A 23,163-nucleotide genomic window follows, 5' to 3' on the forward strand; every position below is an offset into this window, starting at 1 on the left:
TTCTACCTCCGGGTTGCAGGGTTTTACTTCCAGTCTTTTCTGCACTGGTGCACATGTGTGTAACTAAATTGATCGGGGGTCAATCTTGCCTTTTACTAAGGCCGAGGTAGGGGATCTTGGGTTTAAAAAGGTTGGTGACCACTCCAGTAAAGGAAACATCTTTTCCACATCCACTCTATCTAGGCCTTTCAACATATAATAGGTTTCATCGAGATTCCCCCCATTCTTCTGAACTCCAGTGAGTACAGGCCCAGAGCCATCAAACGCCCCTTGTGGGTTAATCCTTCATTCTTGTGAACCTCCTCCGGACCCTTGCCAATGCCAACATATCTTTTCATAGATATGGACCCAAAACTCCTCACAATACTCCAAGTGTGGTCTGACCAATGCCTTATTAAAGCATCAGCATTGCATCATATTGGAGTCCTCTCAAAATGAACGTAAACATTGCAGAAATATTTACTGCTATTCAATGCTGCCACATTGTACTCTTACACACCTGCTGAATATGAACCTGTTTAAAATGCTAATCATTTAATCATTTTTTGTCTTTTAAAGTAATAGTGACATTGGTACATTCAAACTTGTTGATGTTGTCGCTTGTCAATCCTGAAATTTACTTGCCCTGATTGCAGATATAAATGTTATGTTAAAAATAACTGAAACTGAGTGACCAACTTAGGGTTCGGCTTCAAGTGCTTTGTGTTTGTAAAGTTCACGTTATGACGGTACAGAAACGTGATATCAATGTACGCCCACAGAGACAGCAAGGCACAAACTTTGAGGTGACTCGTTAGTGTAATAATGCAACCTCTGCAGGAATTCAAGACTGTGACTTGCTGTTACCTCCTTTGGAGCTAAAGGAATAGGAATTAAATTGTGTCAAAGCCAGCCGTGCCCACATCTAATTTAAAATAAATAATTAATTGTTCAATGGTGCACCTTTTGAGCAGTAAATAATCTCATGAAAATTTCAATGAAAACACCTTCAAGCAATGGTAAATTTCTTGGTCATTTAACTAACTTACATTGCTGAGTGCAGATGATGTTATACTTGCAAATGATTTTATCTGTTCACAGAGAGAAGGTATCACCAATAAGGCCAGTATTTATTGATCATATCTGATTGTTCTGAACTATGTGCAAGAAGTACAAATGTGACAATAGATAGACTTTACTGAGAATAACACAAGTTACACATAGGAAAATATAGGTCATATGATATCTTTGTCACTGAAAGGGATGAGAATTTCAATTCCTTCAGTTTGATACTTTATGTGCCTGCACACATTCAGAGCTCGGTCCATAGTAACACAGACAAATTGCTGGAGGAACTCAGCAGGTTGGGCAGCATTTATAGAAAGGAATCAAGAGTCATTTTTGGACTTCATCAGAAGTTGGTCCACGTTGTCCCTGTCTCTCTTACTTCACACGTAAAATTAAATTAAGAAACTTCCCGTCACAGGTGTTTACTCAGTATTTTCTTTACCTCACCAGGGATTTGCGTGGAAATGAGTTTCAATGTGACTGTAAAACAAAATGGATGACCTCTTGGTTGAAGACCATCAATGCCACTGTGAATGACATTTTCTGCGCTGGCCCTCGAGATCATGAGGGAAAGAAGCTAACTGACCTGACAAACTCTGAGTTTGACTGCCTGTCAACAGGTATGTTATCTCCAATATTGTCTGCAAGTAATGAGAATGTGATTGTAGTTTCAGTTATATCAGTAACAGGTCTTAGCAAATGACTTTATCACTATTTAAAAACCATACAAATAATGTGTAACATGTAGACCATAAAAATTGCAGTTCTATCCATAATTATCCACTGACCATCTCTCAGCGTCCCCCATTAACCAGTTCTCAATCCATGCCAGTACAATATTTCTGGTTCTACAAATGGACCTCTAAAATCAGTCAGGGTCTACCCAAACCAGAAACCCTGGATCAGCAGTTCTATGCACACTGCACTTACCGCACAAGACAGAGCTTTTGTCGCCCGTAACCAACAGGAGCTCAAGAAATATGGCTACGATCTACGCAAAGTCATCAAGGTAACATAATGTTAATACAGGGACAAGATCTAGACCCAACTCTCCACCAACAACACACGCAGCTTATGGCAAGGTCTGCACACCATCGCAGACTTCAAAGCTAAGCGCAATGGTGCTGGCAACATCGCTGCCTCTTTCCAGATGAGCTAAATCATTTTTATACTCGGTTCAATATCCCCAACACTGAGCCTCTGAGGAAAGCTGCCAAAGCGACCTGCACCTTGATCATCTCTGAGGCTGAAGTACACAGGTGTTTCCAACGAGTGGACAGTCACAAGACAGTGGAGCCAAACAGAATCCCAGGGCAGGTACTGAGGATGTGTGCAGCACAACTGGCAGGTGTACTTATAGACATTTTAAATCACTCCCAATCCCAGTGTAGAGTGCCCTCCTGCTTCAAAACATCCACCATTGCTCCTGTACCTAAAAAGACCAAGGTAAATTGTCTGAATGACTGGCATCCTGTCGCACTCAACTCAATAATAAGCAAATGCTTTGAGAGGCTGGTCAAGGACTATATCTGCATCACACTACCACCCTCACTGAACCCCCTATAATTCACCTACCAACCCAACAGATCGACAGATAAACCAATACCCACAGCTTTACACGTCATCCTTACATGCCTGGAGAAGAGGAATAATTATGTGGGAATGCTGTTCTTGGACTACAGTTCAGCATTCAACACCAGAATTCCCTCCAGGCTTGACAAGAAGCTCAGAGATCTCGGCCTTCACCCTGCCTTGTGCAACTGGATTCTGCACTTCCTGTCAGATTGCTGGCAGGTGGTAAAAGTGGGTTCCCTCACCTCTGACCCTCAACACAGATGCCCCTCAGGGCTGTGTACTAAGCCCCCTCCTTTACTCTCTGTACAGCTATGACTGTGTTGCCACCCACAGCTCCAATCTGCTAATCAAATTTGCAGATGATACTACACTGATTGGCCTTATCTCAAATAATAATGAGGCAGTCTACAGAGAAGAAATCAATGGTGTCAAGAAAACAACCTCTCCCTCAATGTCGCAAAAACAAAGGAGCTGGTTGTGGATTACAGGAAGAATGGAGACAGGCTCACCCCTGTTGACATGAATGGATCTGGGGTTGAGAGGGTGAACAGCTTTAAGTTCCTCAGTATACACATCACCGAGGACCTCACTTGGTCTGTACATACCTGCTGTGTGGCGAAAAAAGCACAACAGGGCCTCTTTCACCTCAGACAGCTGAAGAAGTTTGGCATGAGTCCCCAAATCCTAAGGACTTTCTACAGGGGCACAACTGACAGCATCCTGACTGGCTGCTCTCAACTATACCTGGGATGGGAACTGTACCTCCCTCAATCACAGGACTCTGCAGAGAGTGGTACGGACAGCCCAGCACATCTGTAGATGTGAACTTCCCACTCTTCAGGACACTTACAGTGACAGGTGCATAAAAAGGCCCAAAGGATCACTGGGGACCCGAGTCACCCCAACCAGACAGACAGACAGACAGACATACTTTATTGATCCCGAGGGAAATTGGGTTTCGTTACAGCTGCACCAACCAAGAATAGTGTAGAAATATAGCAATATAAAACCATAAATAATTAAATTATAATGTTAATTATGCCAAGTGGAAATAAGACCAGGACCAGCCTATTGGCTCAGGGTGTCTGACACTCCGAGGGAGGAGTTGTAAAGTTTGATGGCCACAGGCAGGAATGATTTCCTATGACGCTCAGTGTTACATCTCGGTGGAATGAGTCTCTGGCTGAATGTACTCCTGAGCCTAACCAGTATATTATGGAGTGGATGGGAGTCATTGTCCAAGATGGCATACAACTTGGACAGCATCCTCTTTTCAGACACCACCGTCAGAGAGTCCAGTTCCATCCCCATAACATCACAGGCCTTACGAATGAGTTTGTTGATTCTGTTGGTGTCTGCTACCCTCAGCCTGCTGCCCCAGCACACAACAGCAAACATGATAGCACTGGCCACCACAGACTCGTAGAACATCCTCAGCATCGTCCGGCAGATGTTAAAGGACCTCAGTCTCCTTAGGAAATAGAGATGGCTCTGACCCTTCTTGTAGACAGCCTCAGTGTTCTTTGACCAGTCCAATTTATTGTCAGTTCGTATCCCCAGGTACTTGTAATCCTCCACAATGTCCACACTGACCCTTTGGATGAAACAGGGGTCACTGGTGCCTTAGCCCTCCTCAGGTCCATCACCAGCTCCTTAGTCTTCTTCACATTAAGCTGCAGATGATTCTGCTCGCACCATGTGACAAAGTTTCCCACCATAGCCCTGTACTCAGCCTCATCTCTCTTGCTGATGCATCCAACTATGGCAGAGTCAGCAGAAAACTTCTGAAGATGGCAAGACTCTGTGTTGTAGTTGAAGTCCGAGGTGTAGATGGTGAAGAGAAAGGGAGACAGGACAGTCCCCTGTGGAGCCCCAGTGCTGCTGACCACTCTGTCTGACACACAGTGTTGCAAGTGCACGTACTGTGGTCTGCCAGTCAGGTAATCAATAATCCATGACACCAGGGAAGCATCCACCTGCATCACTGTCAGCTTCTCACCCAGCAGAGCAGGGCGGATGGTGTTGAACTCACTGGAGAAGTCAAAAAACATGACCCTCGCAGTGCTCGCCGGCTTGTCCAGGTGGGTGTAGACACGGTTCAGCAGGTAGACGATGGCATCCTCAACTCCTAGTCAGGGCTGATAGGTGAAATGGAGGGGTTCTAAGTGTGGCCTAGCTGCTCTAGAACAAGTCTCTCCAGGGTCTTCATGATGTGGGAGGTCAATGCCACCAGTCTGTAGTCATTGAAGCCATTGGGGTGCGGCATCTTCGGTACAGGGACGAGGCAGGACGTCTTCCACAGCACAGGAACCCTCTGGAGACTCAGGCTCAGGTTGAAGACATGGTGAAGTACTCCACATAGCTTGGGGGGCACAGGCTTTGAGCACCCTGGGGCTGACACCATCCGGGCCTGCAGCCTTGCTTGGGTGGAGAACGACAATCTATTCCAGCTGCTACCATCTGGGAAACAGTACCATAGCATAAAAGCCAGGACCAACAGGCTCCAGGACAGCTTCTTCCACCAGACCAGCAGACTGATTTGATTCACACTGACATAATCGTATTTCTAATCAATATTGCCTGTTCTGGTTTATATCTTACTGTAATACTATTTATTACTATAAATTGCACATTCAGACGGAGACATAATGTAAAGAGTTTTACTCCTCCTGTATGTGAAGAATGTAAGTAATAAAGTCAATTCAATGCTCTGAGTTTGTTGACCACATTGAATGATTTTCCCCCTATCCATTCTATCGATAATAGTCTCAAAGAACAGATTAGTCAAACATAATTTCCCTTTCATAAATCACTGCTGTCACTACTCACTTTTATCTTGTTCAAGATGCTCTGTTACTACATACTTCATTACAGATTCTTGCTTTTTCCCCAACCAGTACTACTTTAAGGTGACTGGAGGGAGACGTCAGAAGTATTTTTTTATATCACACAGAGAGTATTGGGTGCATGAAATGTGCTGCAGATACATTAGGGACATTTAAGAGAATCTTAAATAGACGCATGGATGAAAGAAAAATGGATGTCTGTGTTTGAGGGGAGCATTAGATTTATCTTGGTGTAGGTTAAAACCGGCCCTTATGCCCCCATTCTGTGGACTTGCCAACCCAGGTCAGCATAATATCATGGGCCAAACAGTACTGTGATGTACTCGTCTATCTTCTGTGTACTAACAGGTCAGTAGCTTCCTGTTTTCTCCCACCTCCTTAAATAGTGGTGCCGTGTATGCTAACCTCCAATCTGTAAGAACCATTCCAGAGTCTACAGAAATTTGAAAGATGCATCATGAGATCTGATGGCTTTTAGCTTCACCAACTTCTTGTACTTACTAATTTCCTTCAGTTCCTTGGTTCTCTTGGTTTTATAAACACCACTGTAAGTTCTAACAATAGATTCACATTTGCTCTAAATGGTCATTCCCTTGAACATTCTGTGAAAGCTTTTAGGCTTTTTATTTTTCTTGCCAGTTATCTTTTATGTTCTGTCTATCAGTTTATTGGTTCTGTTCATTGAGTTCTAAAACGCTCAGAATCCTAAGAACTAGTGCAATTTTCTGACAGCTTTTGTAAGCCTTTTCCCTTGATTTAACACTATCTTTAATTTCTCTTGTCAGCTGTAGAAGGATCACATCTTCTGTTCAGTTGTTGTGCCTTAAAGAAAAATATTATCTGCTCTTTCTTTAAATGCTGTCCTGTCCTGCCCACAATCCTCTCATGAGTCCTTCACAATGTTGTACATTATCAACCCCTTGATATCATGTCATGTCAACAACCTTTCCCTCAGTGTCAGCAAAATGAAAGAGATGGTCATTGACTTCAAAGGTGCTCAGGTTGAGAGAGTTGAGAGTTTCCAGGAATGAAGCCTGAACTGGTCCAACCACATTGATGCTTCTACTGCCCAGAAGGATAAAGACGTTTGATTTATCGTCTTTGGGTGTCACCGATTTTTATTGCTGCACGATAGAAAGCACCCTATCTGGATGCATTGTGATTTGGTATGGCAACTTCTCTGCCCATGTCTGTACTAAACTGCAGAGAGTTGTGTGCACAGCTCAGCACATCACAGAAATCAGCTTCCCTTTCCTGGGCTCTGTCTACAGTTCTTGATGCCTTGATAAATCAATTAGCATAATCAGAGACCCACACCTAACCCAGACATTCTTTCTTTCCTCACTCTCATCAGGCAGAAGATACAAAAGCCCAAAAACATGTACTACCAGGCTCAAGGACAGCTTTCATCAGGGTTTTATGGTGGGAGATTTTAATTTCCCAAATATTGATTGGCATCGCCCTAGAGTGAAGGGTTAAAATGGGGTGGAGTTTGTTAGGTGTGTTCAGGAAGGTTTCTTGGCACAATATGTAGATAAGCCTACAAGAGGAGAGGCTGTACTTGATCTGGTATTGGGAAATGAACCTGGTCAGGTGTCTGGTCTCTCAGTGGGAGACCATTTTGGAGATAATGATCACAATTCTATCTCCTTTACCATAGCATTGGAGAGGGATAGGAACAGACAAGTTAGGGAAACATTTAATTGGAGTAAGGGGAAGTATGAGGCTATCAGGCAGGAACTTGGAAGCATAAATTGGAAACAGAGGCTCTCAGGGAAACATATGGAAGAAATGTGACAAATGTTCAGGGGATATTTGTGTGGGGTTCTGCATAGATACCTTCCAATGAGATGGGGAAAGGATAGTAGGGTACAGGAACCATGTTGTGCAAAGGCTGTAATAAATCTAGTCAAGAAGAGCTTATGAAAGGTTCAAAAAAACTAGGTAATGAGAGTGATATAAAAGATTATAAGGCTAGCAGGAAGGAGCTTAAGAATGAAATTAGGACAGCCAGAAGGGGCTATGAGAAGGTCTTGGCAGACAGGATTAAGAAAAACCCCTAGGCATTCTGTGAAGAGCAAGAGGATAAGACATGAGAGAATAGGACCAATCAAGTGTGACAGTGGAAAAGTGTGTATGGAACCGGAAGAGATGGCAGAGATTCTTAATGAATACTTTGCTTCAGTATTCACTACAGAAAAGGATCTTGGAGACTGTAGGGATGACTTGCAGTCGACTGAAAAGCTTGAGCATGTAGATATTAAGGAAGAGGGTGTGCTGGAGCCTTTGGAAAGTGTTAAGTTGGATAAGTCACCAGGACCGGACGGGATGTACCCCAGGAATTTATAGACCAGTGAGCCTTACTTCAGTGGTTGGTAAGTTGATGGAGAAGATCCTGAGAGGCAGGATTTATGAACATTTGGAGAGGCATAATATGATTTGGAACAGTCAGCATGGCTTTATCAAAGGCAGGTCATGCCTTATGAGCCTAATTGAATTTTTTGAGGATGTGACTAAACACATTGATGAGGGTAGAGCCATCGATGTAGTGTATATGGATTTTAGCAAGGCATTTGATAACGAGCCCCATGCAAGGCTTATTAAGAAAGTATGGAGACATGGGATCCAAGGGAACATTGCTTTATGGATCCTGAACTGACTTGCCCACAGAAGGCAAAGAGTGGTTGTAGAAGGGTCATATTCTACATGGAGGTTGGTGACCAGTAGTGTGCCTCAGGGATCTGTTCTGGGACCCCCTACTCTTTGTGATTTTTATAAATGACCTGGATGATGAAGTGGAGAGATGGGTTAGTAAATTTGCCGATGACACAAAGATTGGGGGTGTTGTGGATGGTGTGGAGGGCTGTCAGAGGTTACAGTGGGACATTGATAGGATGCAAAACTGGGCTGAGAAGTGGCAGATGGAGTTCAACCCAGATAAGTGTGAGGTGGTTCATTTTGATAGGTCAAATATGATAGTTGAATATAGCATTAATGGCAAGACTTTTGGCAGTGTGGAGGATCAGAGGGATCTTGGGGTCCGAGTCCATAGGACACTCAAAGCTGCTACGCAGGTTGACTCTATGATTAAGAAGGCATACAGAGCATTGAGTTTAAGAGCCGAGAGGTAATGTTACAGCTCTATAGGACCCTGGTCAGTCCCCACTTGGAATACTGTGCTCAGTTCTGGTCACCTCACTACAGGAAGGATGTGGAAACCACAGAAAGGGTGCAGAGGAGATTTATAAAGATGTTGCCTGCATAGGGGAGCATGCCTTATGAGAAAAAGTTTAGTGAACTCGGCCTTTTCTCCTTGGAGCCACGGAGGATGAGAGGTGACCTGATAGAGGTGTACAAGTCAATAAGAGGCATTGATTGTGTGGATAGTCAGAGGCTTTTTCCCAGGGCTGAAATGGCTAGCACGAGAGGCATCATTTTAAGGTGCTTGGAAGTAGGTACAGAGGAGATGTCAGGGGTGAGTTTTTTTTACGCAGAGAGTGGTGAGTGCGTGGAATGGGCTGCTGGTGGCGGCAGTGGAGGTGGAAACGATAGGGTCTTTTAAGAGACTCCTGAATGGATACATGGAGCTTAGAAAATTAGAGAGCTATGGGTAAGCCTAGGTAGTTCTAAGGTAAGGACATGTTTGGCACAGCTGTATTGTGCTGTGCTGTAGGTTTTCTATGTTTCTAGACTGTTATAAGACTATTTAACAGACTTTTGATGTGTTAAGATGGACTCTTGACCTCACAATCTACCTCATTATGATGTTGCTCCTTATTAACTGTTTCCACTTCACTTTCTCTGTAAATGTAATAGTTTGCCATTGTTTATCTGGTACTTCCACAATGCAACCTTGTAATGAATCGATCTGTATGGGCACTACACAAGACAAGTTTCTCACTGTACCTCACAACATGATAAACCTGTTTCCCACTTTACTGAACAAAACCTCCAGCCAGATTGAGATCGCCACTGTACACCATCGATATTCTGGTGGCTTACCATGCGGCACTTCTGATGTGATGCTCATAGACCTTCTGAGCAAGGTTCCTCATGGACAGTCCGAGACAGATGTGAGGATAATATCACCACTCTCCAAGGAATCAGAACATTGGTCTGTTTCCCAGAATGAAAACGCCTGAAATGTTGGGGCTTTACAGTACAAATGCTCTAAGGGAACCTGGTGTATGTCTACATGTATTTCAGCTGTACATGGGGGAATAAATATCTTCTCCGGTTTATGAAAGGTTCTGACTGCAGTATGGGTGTTTAAAATGACAGGCTTGTGCAATCCTTCTGGGAATGGTCGTCATGGCAAAGTTCCATGACGAAGTTCCATGGCAAAGTTCACTCTCAGTTCCAGCAAACCATTTGTCTACCTTCTGCACTTACTTTACTGAACAGCTGGGCCATTGATCTATATTGGATATCACATTGCAAGGAAGTAGGGACAATACGTTTGGTGGCAGTGGTGATCTTTACAGACACTTGTGAGGCACACCCAGTAATTGTTCACGTTCGCCCCCCTCGATCTGGAATGAACCAGCCTCAACTGTTTCCTGTGGCAGAGAATTCCACAGATTCACCGCTCTCTGTGTGAAGAGGTTTTTCCTCATCTCGGTCCTAAAAGGCTTCCCCTTTATCCTTAAACTGTGACCCCTCGTTCTGGGACTTCCCCAACATCAGAAACAATCTTCCTGCATCTAGCCTGTCCAATCCCTTTAGAATTTTATACATTTCAATAAGATCCCCCCGTCAATCTTCTGAATTCCAGTGAGTATAAGCCTAGCCGATCCAGTCTTTCTTCATATGAAAGTCCTGCCATCCCAGGAATCAATCTGGTGAACCTTCTTTGTACTCCCTCTATGGCAAGAATGTCTTTCCTCAGATTAGGGAACCAAAACTGCACACAATACTCTAGGTGCGGTCTCACCAAGGCCTTGTACAACTGCAGTAGAACCTCCCTGCTCCTGTACTCAAATCCTTTTGCTATGAATGCCAACATACCATTTGCCTTTTTCACCGCCTGCTGTACCTGCATGCCCACCTTCAATGACTAGTGTACAATGACACCCAGGTCTCGTTGCACCTCCCCTTTTCCTAATCAGCCACCATTCAGATAATAATCTGTTTTCCTGTTCTTGCAACCAAAGTGGATAACCTCACATTTATCCACATTAAATTGCATCTGCCATGAATTTGCCCACTCACCTAACCTATCCAAGTCACCCTGCATCCTCTTAGCATCCTCCTCACAGCTAACACCGCCACCCAGCTTCGTGTCATCCACAAACTTGGAGATGCTGCATTTAATTCCCTCGTCTAAATCATTAATATATATTGTAAACAACTGGGGTCCCAGCACTGAGCCTTGCGGTACCCCACTAGATAAATAAAGAGCAAATATTATTTTTGCTCTTCACTTTGTCAGGGTGAGTAAAACTATTGGTGTTTTATACAGAATGTTCAAACCTGCTCTTTCATATCACTATGACATTGATTTACAATTCTTACTCAGAAATCAACTAAAATATCTTAGTTTTACCTAAAATTTTGTGATTAGTTGCCTAAAAGCTAAGCAGTTAATTGAACATTTATTTGATTTTCCGTTTTTACATTGATGCTTGACTCTGAAAGATGCTGTTTTTATTTGCAGAATTTGTACTGCACCAGAGTTTACCTTATGAGTCTGTATCTGTGAACACGTTCTCTTTCAAGAATGATGTTTATGTAGCAATCGCGCAACCAAACATCGGAAACTGCAGCGTGTTAGAGTGGGACCATATTGAGATGAGTTTCAGAAGTTATGACAATATTACTGGTATGTACAAATCTAATTAACATTTACTATGTGTATTTGTACATTATCTAATCATTTACTTTTGAAATGTGATTATCCTGTTATCCAACACTTTGCATTCAATTTATGTAATTTTCAGATACTCAACCATGCAGACAGGGGAAGCCAGGGAAGGAAGGAAATTCATGGTCCAATTGATAGTCTCAGGATAGATCCCCACTGTGCTGACTTAAGAATTAATAACAGCAACACATTTCATGTTTGTTGCCCCAGCTGGGAAAGGCAAAATCTCTGGTCTTGATTTCTATAAGAGTCCAGTTGGAAAATCTCCATTCATAAATTTTCATGTAAGAGATGGTTGGGTTTGCCCATCATGGAGAGTCTTCTGACGTTTGCTGTCTGGAGTTGCGAGGAAAGGAATTATGAGTTGAATGAAATAAAAGGGGTCCACTGGAACATAATGTAGATTGAATTTCTACCGCTAGGAGAGTCTGGGGAAAAATAATATCAATGGTATCTCATTTCAATTTATGTGTTTGATTATGTGCTAGTTCTGGATCATAAATTCATGTAGGTTTATAAAAATAAAATTGTGTTATAACAATGCAAACCTGTGCAATAAATCTATTGACGGTTGGCTGCCTATTATAAAGGTCAAGGTTGTGATTCTAATATTGATGCAGCGGAATTTACTACCTCACCATCACATTGCTTCTCCGACTTTGCTATCACAACACCACGAAGGAGCCATTTAAGAATTACTGCAAATTTACAGTTCTTCTAAATCTTTAAATTTTGAAAAGGAGATGTATAACGTAATCAGGCTACTTTTAATGATTGAACATAAATGAAGAGTATGAAACACATGATTGATAATACAGGGATGGTATATGGTTGGGCTTGAGTAATTTCATTTAGTATTTTCACAAAGCTGCATGCCTCGCATTGTATCTGTGTTCCAACATTGGATGGCTGCCAAACATAACAGGTATGGTTCTTCCACTACTATAGCTGGACCAGAAATTGTCCACCTAGCCGCTGTCTTAATCGACCCAGCAATCATAGCACATGAAATCCAGTGTCCCCGGTACCATCCATGGGCCCTCAGCAATGTTGCCCTACCTCTTCACAATCGCTCCAGCTACCTTGCAAACACCTCCCCCTTTCTTTCATCGCTTTACCTGCAGCATTTATGCCCTCTCCTCTCCCAATGTTTCAAGCCACTTACATCGATGTTCTCTGTTTCTGAATGCAAAGCTCCCTCTCACTCTTCTCCATAACCCTGACGCACCACTCAAACTTCCCAATGGTCATCCAGCTTCCCAATGCAGTTGGTGACAGAGAGGAAATGGAGTTTAAAAGTAATAAGGTCCTCCCTTTAAAATGGACAAGACTTCAAGGTAAATCTTACAGTTTTAACATTGCTACACTGTCTTTTCAGGAATAGAGTCATTGAGAAGTACAGGACAGAAACAGACCCTTTGGCCCATCTAATCCATGCAGAAACCATTTAAACTGCTTATTCCCAACTACCTACACCGGGACTATAGCCTTCCATACCCCTACTATCCATGTACCTAGCCAAACTTCTCAAAAACTTTGAAATCGAGCTTGCAGGGATCACTTGTGCTGGCAGCTCACTCCACACTCTCACGCACCTCTGAGTGAAGAAGTTTCCCCTTATGTTCCCCTTAAACTTCTCACCTTTCTCTCTTAAACCATGACCTCTTGTTGTTGTCCCATCCAACTTCAATGGAAAAAACCTGCTTGCATTTACTCTATCTATACCTCTTATAATTGTACATACCCCTATCAAATCTCCTTTCAATCCTCTAAATTCTAAAGAATACAGTCCTAATCTAATCAATCTTTCCTTATAACTCAAGTCATCCAGACCTAGCAACATCCTTGTAAATTTTCTCTGCACTCTTTCAAACGTGCTTACATCTTTCCTGTAAGTAGGTGACCAAAACTGCACAGAATACTTCAAATTATGCCTCAGCAATGTCTCATACAACTTCAACTCTTGGCAGGGTGGAGGATCTGAGAGGACTTGGGGTCCATGTTGATAGGGCGTTCAAAGCTGCTGCACAGGTTGACAGTGTTGTTAAGAAGGCATATGTTGTGTTGGCATTCATCAATCATGGGATTGAGTTCAAGAGCCATGAGGTAATGTTACAGACCTCACTTGGAGTACTGTGTTCAGTTCTGATCACCTCACAGGAAGGATGTGGATACTATAGAGAGAGTGCAGAGGAGATTTACAAGGATATTGCCTGGATTGGAGTGCGTACCTTATGAGTATAGGTTGAGTGAACTTGGCCTTTTCTCCTTGGAGTGATGGAGGATGAGAGGTGACCTGATAGAGGTGTATAAGATGATGCGGGGCATTGATTGTGTGGATAGCCAAAGGCTTTTTCCCAGGACTGAAACAGCTAACATGGGGGGCCATAGTTTTAAAGTGTTTGGAAATAGGTAGCGAGGGGATGTCAGGGGAAATTTTTTTCAGAGAATGGTGGGTGCGTGGGATGCACTGACGGTGGCGGTGATGGAAACGGATACAATAGGGTCTTTTTGATAGGTACATGGAGCTTAGAAAAATAGAGGGCTATGCGCTAGGGAAATTCCAGACAGTTTCTAGAGTAGGTTACATGGTTGCCAAAACATTGTGGGTCAAAGGGTCTGTAATGAGCTGTAAGTTTTTATGTTCTATGTTCTGTTCAACATAACATCCCATCTTCTGTACTCAATACATTAATTTATGAAGGCCGGTGTACCAAAAGCTTTCTTTATGACCCTACCTACCTGTGTCACCACTTTCATTGAATTATGTACCTGTATTCCCAGATCCCTTTGAATACCTTCCAACAACTTTAGCATAAAGATGTCAGACTCACTGGCCTATAATTTGATGGTTTATGTTTAGAGTATTTTTAAACAGTGGAACAAACTTTTGGTATTGTCCAATTGTCTGGTACCTCTTCTATCTCTAAAGATGTTTTAAATAACTCTGCTAGGGCCCCAGCAATTTCTGCAGTTGACTCACGTAGGGTCCAAGGGAACACCCTGTCAGGCCCTGGGGATTTATTCACCCTGATTTACCTCAGGGAAGCAAACACCTCCTCTGCTGTAATCTGTACTGGGTCAATGAAGTTAATGCAACTTTGCCTCACTTCTATAGACTCTGTATCTGTATCCATCTCCTGAGTGAGTACAGATGCAAAGAATGCATTTAAGATCTCCCACATCTGTTTTGGGTCCACACAAGGATTAACACTTTGGTCTTCCAGAGGACCAATTTTATCCCCAGAAATCCTTTTGCTCTTTCTTTCTTTTTCAATAATTTTATTGATTTCTTACATAAAAAATATACAGCGTACAGTAGGATATATAATATATATCGATTACAATATATATTGGAATCACAAATATAGTCTCATTACCCCATATCCATAAAAATTAAATTTAAACATAATATTGAAAAGAGATAATTTTATTATACAAAATATCTAAACCCACTACCAGAGAGAAAGAAAAAACAGCTGTTTGGTTTAAAAAAAAGAAAAGAAAAAACCCTTAACATATAGTAAAACATATTATTAGCCAACATCTGTGCTTAATAGCAAATCAAAGATTTTGAAAATAATTCAAAAAAGGTCCCCACAATGTTAAAAAATCTTGTCTAGGTTCAGAAATTGAACAGCGAATCTTCTCTAAATTTAAGCAAGACATAATCCATGTAACCAAGGAGTATGAGTAGGTGGAGTGGCATCCTTCCACTTAAGCAGCAATGCCCTCCTGGCTATAAGAGAAATAAAAGCCAAAATGTGCAAATCGTGTGTCTCCAAAATAATATCATTTCCTCCAACAATACCAAATAAAGCAGTCAAAGGATTAGGTTTAAAATTTACTTTAAGAAGCATGAAAAAGTTTGGAATACATCCAATATTTTTCAAGACTCAGAAAAGTCCAAACATATGAATTAGGGAAGCTTCTCCATTGTTACTTCTATCACAATAGGGAGATGTATCAGAATAAAAATGAGGTAACTTATCTTTAGTCATATGAACCACTTTAAATTGTAGAATGATGGACACATAACAATGAGGTATTAACCAATTTAAAAATTTCATTCCAAGTATCTCAGAAATTGTTCCCAGAGATTTTTTAATTTTGTCTAAAGGAATATTTCTCACTCCCAGCAACATACCATAAATATTAGATATAGCTCTATTATGGAAGGGTTTCAAATTAAAAATTGTATCAAGTAAATTCTTATCTGGACTTTTAGGAAATGTATGTACCTGAGAATGCAAAAAGTCTCTAATTTGTAAATATCAAAAAAAGCGGGGTTTGGGTAGGCTATACTTAGCTGGCAGTTGTTCAAATGAAGAGAGACTATCTCCAACAAACAAATCCTGAAAACATTTAATACCCAATCTATTCCACTCTTTAAAAACTACATCAGTCATAGAAGGTTTAAAAAAAAATTAGAAAAAAATGGGACTTGAAAGTGAAAAACTTAATAAACCAACATATTTTCTAAATTGTATCCAAATCCTCAAAGTGTGTTTAACTACAAAATTATCAGTTAAATTACTTAAAAATAAAGGAATTGAGGATCCGAGAAGAGAAATGATAGAAAATTTATTAACAGAATTAGCTTCGAAAGAAATCCAGACTGGACAGTCCTCTCGATTAATATAATATAACCAAAATGTAAGATTCTGTATATTGACTGCTCAGTAATAAAGCCTAAAATTGGGTAAGGCTAAACCTCCATTCTTTTTAGCTTTTTCAAGATGAACTTTATTTAATAAAAATTTTTTTCCATATAGAACAAGATATAATAGAATCCAGAGAATGAAAAAAGGATTTAGGAATAAAAACAGGTACGGCCTGAAATAAATATAAAAATTTAGGCAAAATATTCATTTTAATAGAATTAATTCAGCCAATCAATGATAAAGAGAGGGGTGATCAATTTGATAGTGCCTTCTTAACATAATTCAGAAGTGTAAAAAAAATTATTTTAAAAAGAATTTATAATTCCTAGTAATTGTTATGCCCAAATAAGTAAATTGATTTCTTACAATTTTAAAAGGAAGGTTAGTATTAACTAATAACAAATTATTCAAAGGAAAAAGTTAACTCTTATGGAAGTTAAGTTTATATCCTTAAAACTGACTAACACAGGAGGGTAAAGAAAGTACAGAAGGTAAAGAAGACTCCTCATTAGAAATGTAGAGCATAAGATCATCAGCATAAAGCAAAACTTTCTGGGTAATACCCCTCCTTAAAATACCAGCGATATCATTAGATTCCCGGAAAGCAATAGCTAAGACCACATCAAAAAGCAAAGGACTCTAAGGATAACCTTGTCTAGTTCCACGTTGAAAATTAAACGGTTTAGAATTTTGAGAGTTAGTAAGAACCTGAGCGGAGGGAGGTAGATAAAAGTAATTTAAGCCATTGAATAAAATCAGGCCCAAAGTTAAATTTTTCTAAAGTTTAAAATAAATAATTCTATTCAGCCCGATCAAAGGCTTTCTCAGCATCTGAGGATATCACACCTTCCAATATCTCTTTAGAAGAAGAAAAAATAACATTCAATAAATGACGAATATTAAAGTGGGAGTATCGATTTTTGATAAATCCAGTCTGATCATTAGAAATAATAGATGGCAAAATATTTTCAATCCTACAAGCCAAAATTTTAGATAAAATTTTAGTATCAACATTAAGTAAGGCAATTGGTCTATAAGAAGAACATTCAGTGGGATCCTTATTCTTTTAAAGAATAAGAGAAATAGAGGCTTCATAAAAAGATTGTGGCAACCTACCTAATTTAAAAGAGTCCGAAAGAACTGAATGTAAGTGAGGTATAAGCAAAGAGGAAAAAGCCTTATCAAACTCTCCAGAAAATCCATCAGGACCCGGAGCCTTCCCTGAGAGTAAAGAGTGAACAACCTCGACAATTTCCTCATAAGAAATTGGTTGATCCAGTAATTTTTGATTATCATCAGAAAGTGTAGGAATGTTTAATTGATCTAAGAAACTATTCATTACAGTATTATCTTTAGGAGGATCAGAACTATAAAATTTAGAATAGAATTCTCTAAAAGTATTGTTTATTTCTAAATGATCAGATGTTTTATCACCATTAGTTTTACAAATTTCTTTAATATGGCGTTTAACTAAAAAGGGCTTTCATTTTTTAGCCAATAGTTTACCTGTTTTATCTCCATGAACATAAAATTGACTTTTATCTTTTAAAAGTTGAGTTTCAATTGGATAAGTTAAAAGCAGATCGTATTTAGTTTTAATTTCAACACATCTTTTATATAAAACAGGATCTGGAGCCAAAGCATATTTTTGGTCTAATTGTTTCAACTGATTGGCTAATTCAATTTGCTCCTTATTAGATTTTTTCTTAACACTTGCGGTAAAAGAAATAATTTGTCCTCTAATATAAGCCTTAAAAGCATCCCATAAAATAAGACTAGAAGTCTCTTCTAGCATATTCTTGTCAAAAAAAAGTAGTTTGTCTCGCCAAAATTTTTTCAAAATTCTTATCAGATAACAAAGTTGGATTAAAATGCCAGAATCTGTTTAGTTGGGAGACACCCGGAAGATTTAAAGATAAAAACAGAGAAGCGTGATCTGAAAAAGCAATTTCTTTATATTCACAGGATCGAACCAATGGAATCAATTGACTAACAACAAAAAATAATCAATCCTAGAATAAGAATGATGAATATGAGAGAAAAATGTGTATTCTTTATCTGTTGGATGAAAAAAGCGCCAAACATCAACAATATCACATTTCATTAGAAAACATTGGATAAAGGAGGCAGATCTACTAAAAGTCAATCATGTAAAAGATGAGCGATCGAAAACAGGGTCTAAGCAATAGTTGACATTGTCTCCTAAAACCAGAGAATACAGACTTAAATCTGGAAAAAGTGAATAAAAGCGTCCAAAAAACCTGGATTATTCATATTCGGAGCATACAAATAGGCAAAAATTATCAATTTATTATCTAATTTCCCTGACAATATAACAAAACGCCCATTAGTATCAGACACTACATTATGTTGAACGAAAAGGACTGAATTGTCTATAAGAATCGAAACTCCTCGAGCCTTAGCCTGAAAGGAGGAATGAAAAAATAAGCCCTTCCAACGGCTGAAGAGATGTAAATTATATTTATGAACATGTGTTTCTTGTAAAAAAAAAATTGAGCCATTCAATTTCTTAATATAATTAAATATCTTATTATGTTCCACAGGATGGTTTAATCCTTTCACATTAAAACTAAGTAAATTAATAGTATGGTCCATTTTAAATGTTACTTAAAAGAAAGGATAGAATAAAAACCACTGGAATATATACTAATCCAAACAATGAGCTTTAAGATAAAGTAACCAAGCAACAAATGAAGCTAAGAGAACCAAACAGCTGACAGGAAAAAAAAATAAATCCACCCCCCACCCCCACCCAAAGAGAGAAAGTCGACCAAAGAACAGTTGACAACTAAATCTACCAACATTACTCTCCCAAAACAATCTACTGGCTGAGCTCCAAAAAATTTTCAAGGCTACCTGCATTCCAACAAGACACAACAAAAAACAGAGTAAAATTAAACTTATTTTGAAAAAAACTCATCGAAAAATATAGTATAAAATATTAAAAAGAATAAGAAAATTCAGAACATATTAACTTGGAAAGTATTAACTCAATGAAAACTTACCTTTTGCTCTTAACGTACTTGTAGAATCCCTTAGGATTCTCCATCAACTTATGTGCTAGAGAAATTTCATGCCTTCTTTTAGCCTTCCTGATTTCTTTCTAAAGTGTCCTCCAGCAATTCTTGTACTCCAAAAGCACCTCATTTGTTCCTACCTGCCAATATTTGCTATGCTCACTTTTTTTCCTCTGAACCAGGGCCTCAATATTTCTCGAAAACTAAGGTTCCCTACAATTGTTATATTTACCTTTTATTCTGACATGCACATACAAGCTTTCGAAACATAGAAGACCTACAGGACAATACAGGCCCTTTGGCCCACAAGGTTGTGCCAAACACATACCTACCTTAGAAATTACTAGGCTTACCTATAGCCTTCTATGTTATGAAGCTCCATGTACCTATCTAAAAGCCTCTTAAAAGACCCTATCTGCTTCCACCAGCTTTTCCAGCAGCCCATTCCATGTAATCACCACTCTTGGCATAAAAAAAAACTTACCCCTGACATCTCCTCTGTACCTACTCCCCAGCACCTTAAACCTGTGTCCTCTTGTGGCAACCATTTCAGCCCTGGGAAAAAGCCTCTGACTATCCAATGATCAATGCCTCTCATCAACTTATACACCTCTATCAGGTCACCTCTCATCCTCCTTCGCTCCAAGGAGAAAAGGCAGAGTTCACTCAACCTATTCTCATAAGGCATGCTCCCTAACCCAGGCAACATCCTTGTAAATCTCCTCTGCACCCTTCCTATGGCTTCCATATCCTTCCTGTAGTGAGGCAACCAGAACTGAGTACAGTACTCCAAGTGGGGTCTGACCAGGGTCCTATATAGCTGCAACATTACCTCTCAGCTCCTAAATTCAATTCTATGATTGATGAAGGCCAATACAGCATATGCCTTCTTAACCACAGAGTCAAATTGCACAGCTGCTTTGAGCATCCTATGGACTTGGACCCCAAGATCCCTCTGATCCTCCACATTGCCAAGTGTCTTACCATTAATACCATATTCTGCCATCATATTTGACCTACCAAAATGAACCACTTCACACCTGTCTGGATTGAACTCCATCTGCTACTTCTCAGCCCAGTTTTGCATCCTATCAATGTCCCGCTGTAACCTTTGACAGCCCTCCACACTATCCACAACACCTCCATCCTTTGTGTCATCAGCAAACTTACTAACCTATCCCTCCACTTCCTCATCCAGGTCATTTATAAAAATCACGAAGAGTAAGGATCCCAGAACAGATCCCTGAGGCACTCCACTGATGACTGACCTCCATGCAGAATATGACCCCTCTACAACCACTCTTTGCCTTCTGTGGGCAAGCCAGTTATGGATCCACAAAACAATGTCCCCTTGGATCCCATGCCTCTTTACTTTCTCAAAAAGCCTTGCATGGGGTACCTTATCAAATGCCTTGCTGAAATCCATATACACTACATCTACTTTATCAATCTGTTTGGTCACATCCTCAAAAAATTCAATCAGGCTCGTAAGGCATGACCTGCCCTTTACAAAGCCATGCTATCTACTCCTAATCATATTATACCTCTCCATATGTTCACATATCCTGCCTCTCAGGATCTTTTCCATATATCCTGCCTCTCAGGATCTTTTCCATCAACTTACCAACCACTGAGGTAAGACTCACTGGTCTATAGTCTCCTGTGTTATCTCTACTCCCTTTCTTGAATAAAGGAACAACATCTGCAACCCTCCAATCCTCGGGAACCTCTCCCATCCCCATTGATGATTCAAAGATCATCGCCAGAGGCTCAGCAATCTCCTCCCTCGCTTCCCACAGTAGCCTGGGGTACATTTCATCTGGTCCCGGTGACTTATCCAACTTGATGCTTTCCAAAAGCTCCAGCACATCCTTTTTTCTTAATATCTACATGCTCAAGCTTTTCAGTCTGCTGCAAGTCATCATTATAATCACCAAGATCCTTTTCCATAGTGAATACTGAAGTAAAGTATTCATTAAGTACCTCTGCTATTTTTCCGGTTCCATACACACTTTCGCACTATCTTGATAGGTCCTATTCTTTCATGTCTTATCCTCTTGCTCTTCACATACTTGTAGAATGCCTTGGGGTTTTCCTTAATTCTGTCCACCAAGGCCTTCTCATGGCCCCTTCTGGCTCTCCTAATTTCCTCCTTAAGCTCCTTCCTAGTAGCCTTATAATCTTCTAGATCTACCTAGCTCTCTGACCCTTTTGTAAGCTTTTCTTCTTGACTAGATTTATTACAGCCTTTGTACACCATGGTTCCTGTACCCTACCATAACTTTCCTGTCTCATTGGAACGTACCTATACAGAGCTCTACACAAATATCCCCTGAATATTTGCCACATTTCTTCCGTACTTTTCCCTGAGAACATCTATTTCCAATTTAAGCCTCCAATTTCCTGCCTGATAGCCTCATTATTCCCCTTACTCTAATTAAACGCTTTTCTAACTTGTCTGTTCCTATCTCTCTCCAATGCTATTGTAAAGGAGATAGAATTATGATCACTATCTCCAAAATGCTCTCCCACTGAGAGATCCGACACCTGACCAGGTTCATTTCCCAATACCAAATCAAGTACAGTCTCTCCTCTTGTAGGGCTATCTACATACTGTGTCAAGAAACCTTCCTGAACACACCTAACAAACTCAACCCCATCTAAACCCCTCGCTCTAGGGAGATGCCAATCGATATTTATGAAATTAAAATCTCCCATCACGACAACTCTGTTATTATTACACCTTTCCAGGATCTGTTTCCCTTTCTGTTCCTCGATATCACTGTTACTATTGGGCGGCCTATAAGAAAACAACCAGTAATGTTATTGACCCCTTCCTGTGCCTAACCTCCACCCACAGAGACTCCGTAGACAATCCCTCCATGACGTCCACCTTTTCTGCAGCTGTGACACTATCTCTGATCAACAGTGCCACGCCCCCACCACTTTTGCCTCCCTCCCTGTCTTTTCTGAAACATCTAAAACCTGGCACTTGAAGTAACCATTCCTATCCCTGAGCCTTCCAAGTCTCTGTAATGGCCACCACATCATATCTCCAAGTACTGAACCATGCTCTAAGCTCATCCGCTTTGTTCATAATACTCCTTGCACTAAAATAGACTGAGCATGTCCCTTCTCTATCACCTGCCTATCTCCCGTCTCGCACTGTCTCCAAGCTTTCTCTATTTGTGAGATAACCTTCTCTTCCCCAGTCTCTTCAGTTCGGTTCCTACCCCCCAACAATTCCAGTTTAAACTCTCTCCAGTAGCCTTAGTAAACCTCCCCGCCAGGATATTGGTCCCCCTGGGATTCAAGTGCAACCTGTTCTTTTTGTACAGGTCACACCTGCCCCAAAAGAGGTCCCAATGATCCAGAAATCTGAATCCCTGCCCCCTGCTCCAATCCCTCAGCCACGCATTTATCCTCCACCTCATTCTATTCCTATTCTCACTGTCGCGTGGCACAGGCAGTAATCCTGAGATTACTACCTTTGCGGTCCTGTTTCTCAACTTCCTTCTTAACTCCCTGTAGTCTTTTTTCAGGACCTCTTCCCTTTTCCTACCTATGTCATTGGTACCAATATGTACCACAACCTCTGGCTGTTCTCCCTCCTAACTTAGGATATCTTGGACACGATCCGAAACATCCCGGACCCTGGCACCTGGGAGGCAAACTACCATCTGAGTTTCTTTCCTGCATCCACAGAATCGCCTGTCTGACCCCCTAACTATAGAGTCCCCTTTCACTACTTCCTTCCTCTTCCTTTCCCTACCCTTCTGAGCCACAGGGCCAGACTCTGTGCCAGAGGCACTGCCACTGCCGCTTACCCAGGTAGGCTGCACCCCCAACAGTACTCAAACAGGAGTACTTATTGTCAAGGGGTACAGCCACAGGGGTACTCTCTAGTACCTGATTCTTCCCCTTCCCCCTTGTCTGTCTCCTGTGGCCCCGGTGTGACCACCTGCCTGTAACTCCTCTCTATCACCTCCTTGCTCTCCCTGACTAGGCAAAGGTCATCGAGCTGCATCTCCAGTTCCCTAAATCGGTCCCTCAGGATCTGCAGCTCAACAGACCTGGTGCAGATGTGGCCATCCGGGAGGCTGGGAGACTCCAGGACCTCCCACATCTGA

The 23,163-nt window shown here is 40.9% G+C and overlaps 1 protein-coding gene across 1 annotated transcript in view; it reads left to right on the plus strand.

Annotated features, from left to right (window-relative positions):
• Window positions 1–23,163, plus strand: part of lgi2a (leucine-rich repeat LGI family, member 2a) — a 76,102-nt gene that overhangs the window by 42,170 nt on the left and 10,769 nt on the right. Inside the window, exons 6-7 of the mRNA XM_073064898.1 lie at window positions 1,498–1,667; window positions 11,125–11,289. Coding sequence (XP_072920999.1) covers window positions 1,498–1,667; window positions 11,125–11,289 — 335 coding nt within the window. The remainder of the gene's footprint in view (window positions 1–1,497; window positions 1,668–11,124; window positions 11,290–23,163) is intronic.

Source organism: Hemitrygon akajei, chromosome 13, assembly GCF_048418815.1.
Source record: "Hemitrygon akajei chromosome 13, sHemAka1.3, whole genome shotgun sequence".
Taxonomy (NCBI): domain Eukaryota; kingdom Metazoa; phylum Chordata; class Chondrichthyes; order Myliobatiformes; family Dasyatidae; genus Hemitrygon; species Hemitrygon akajei.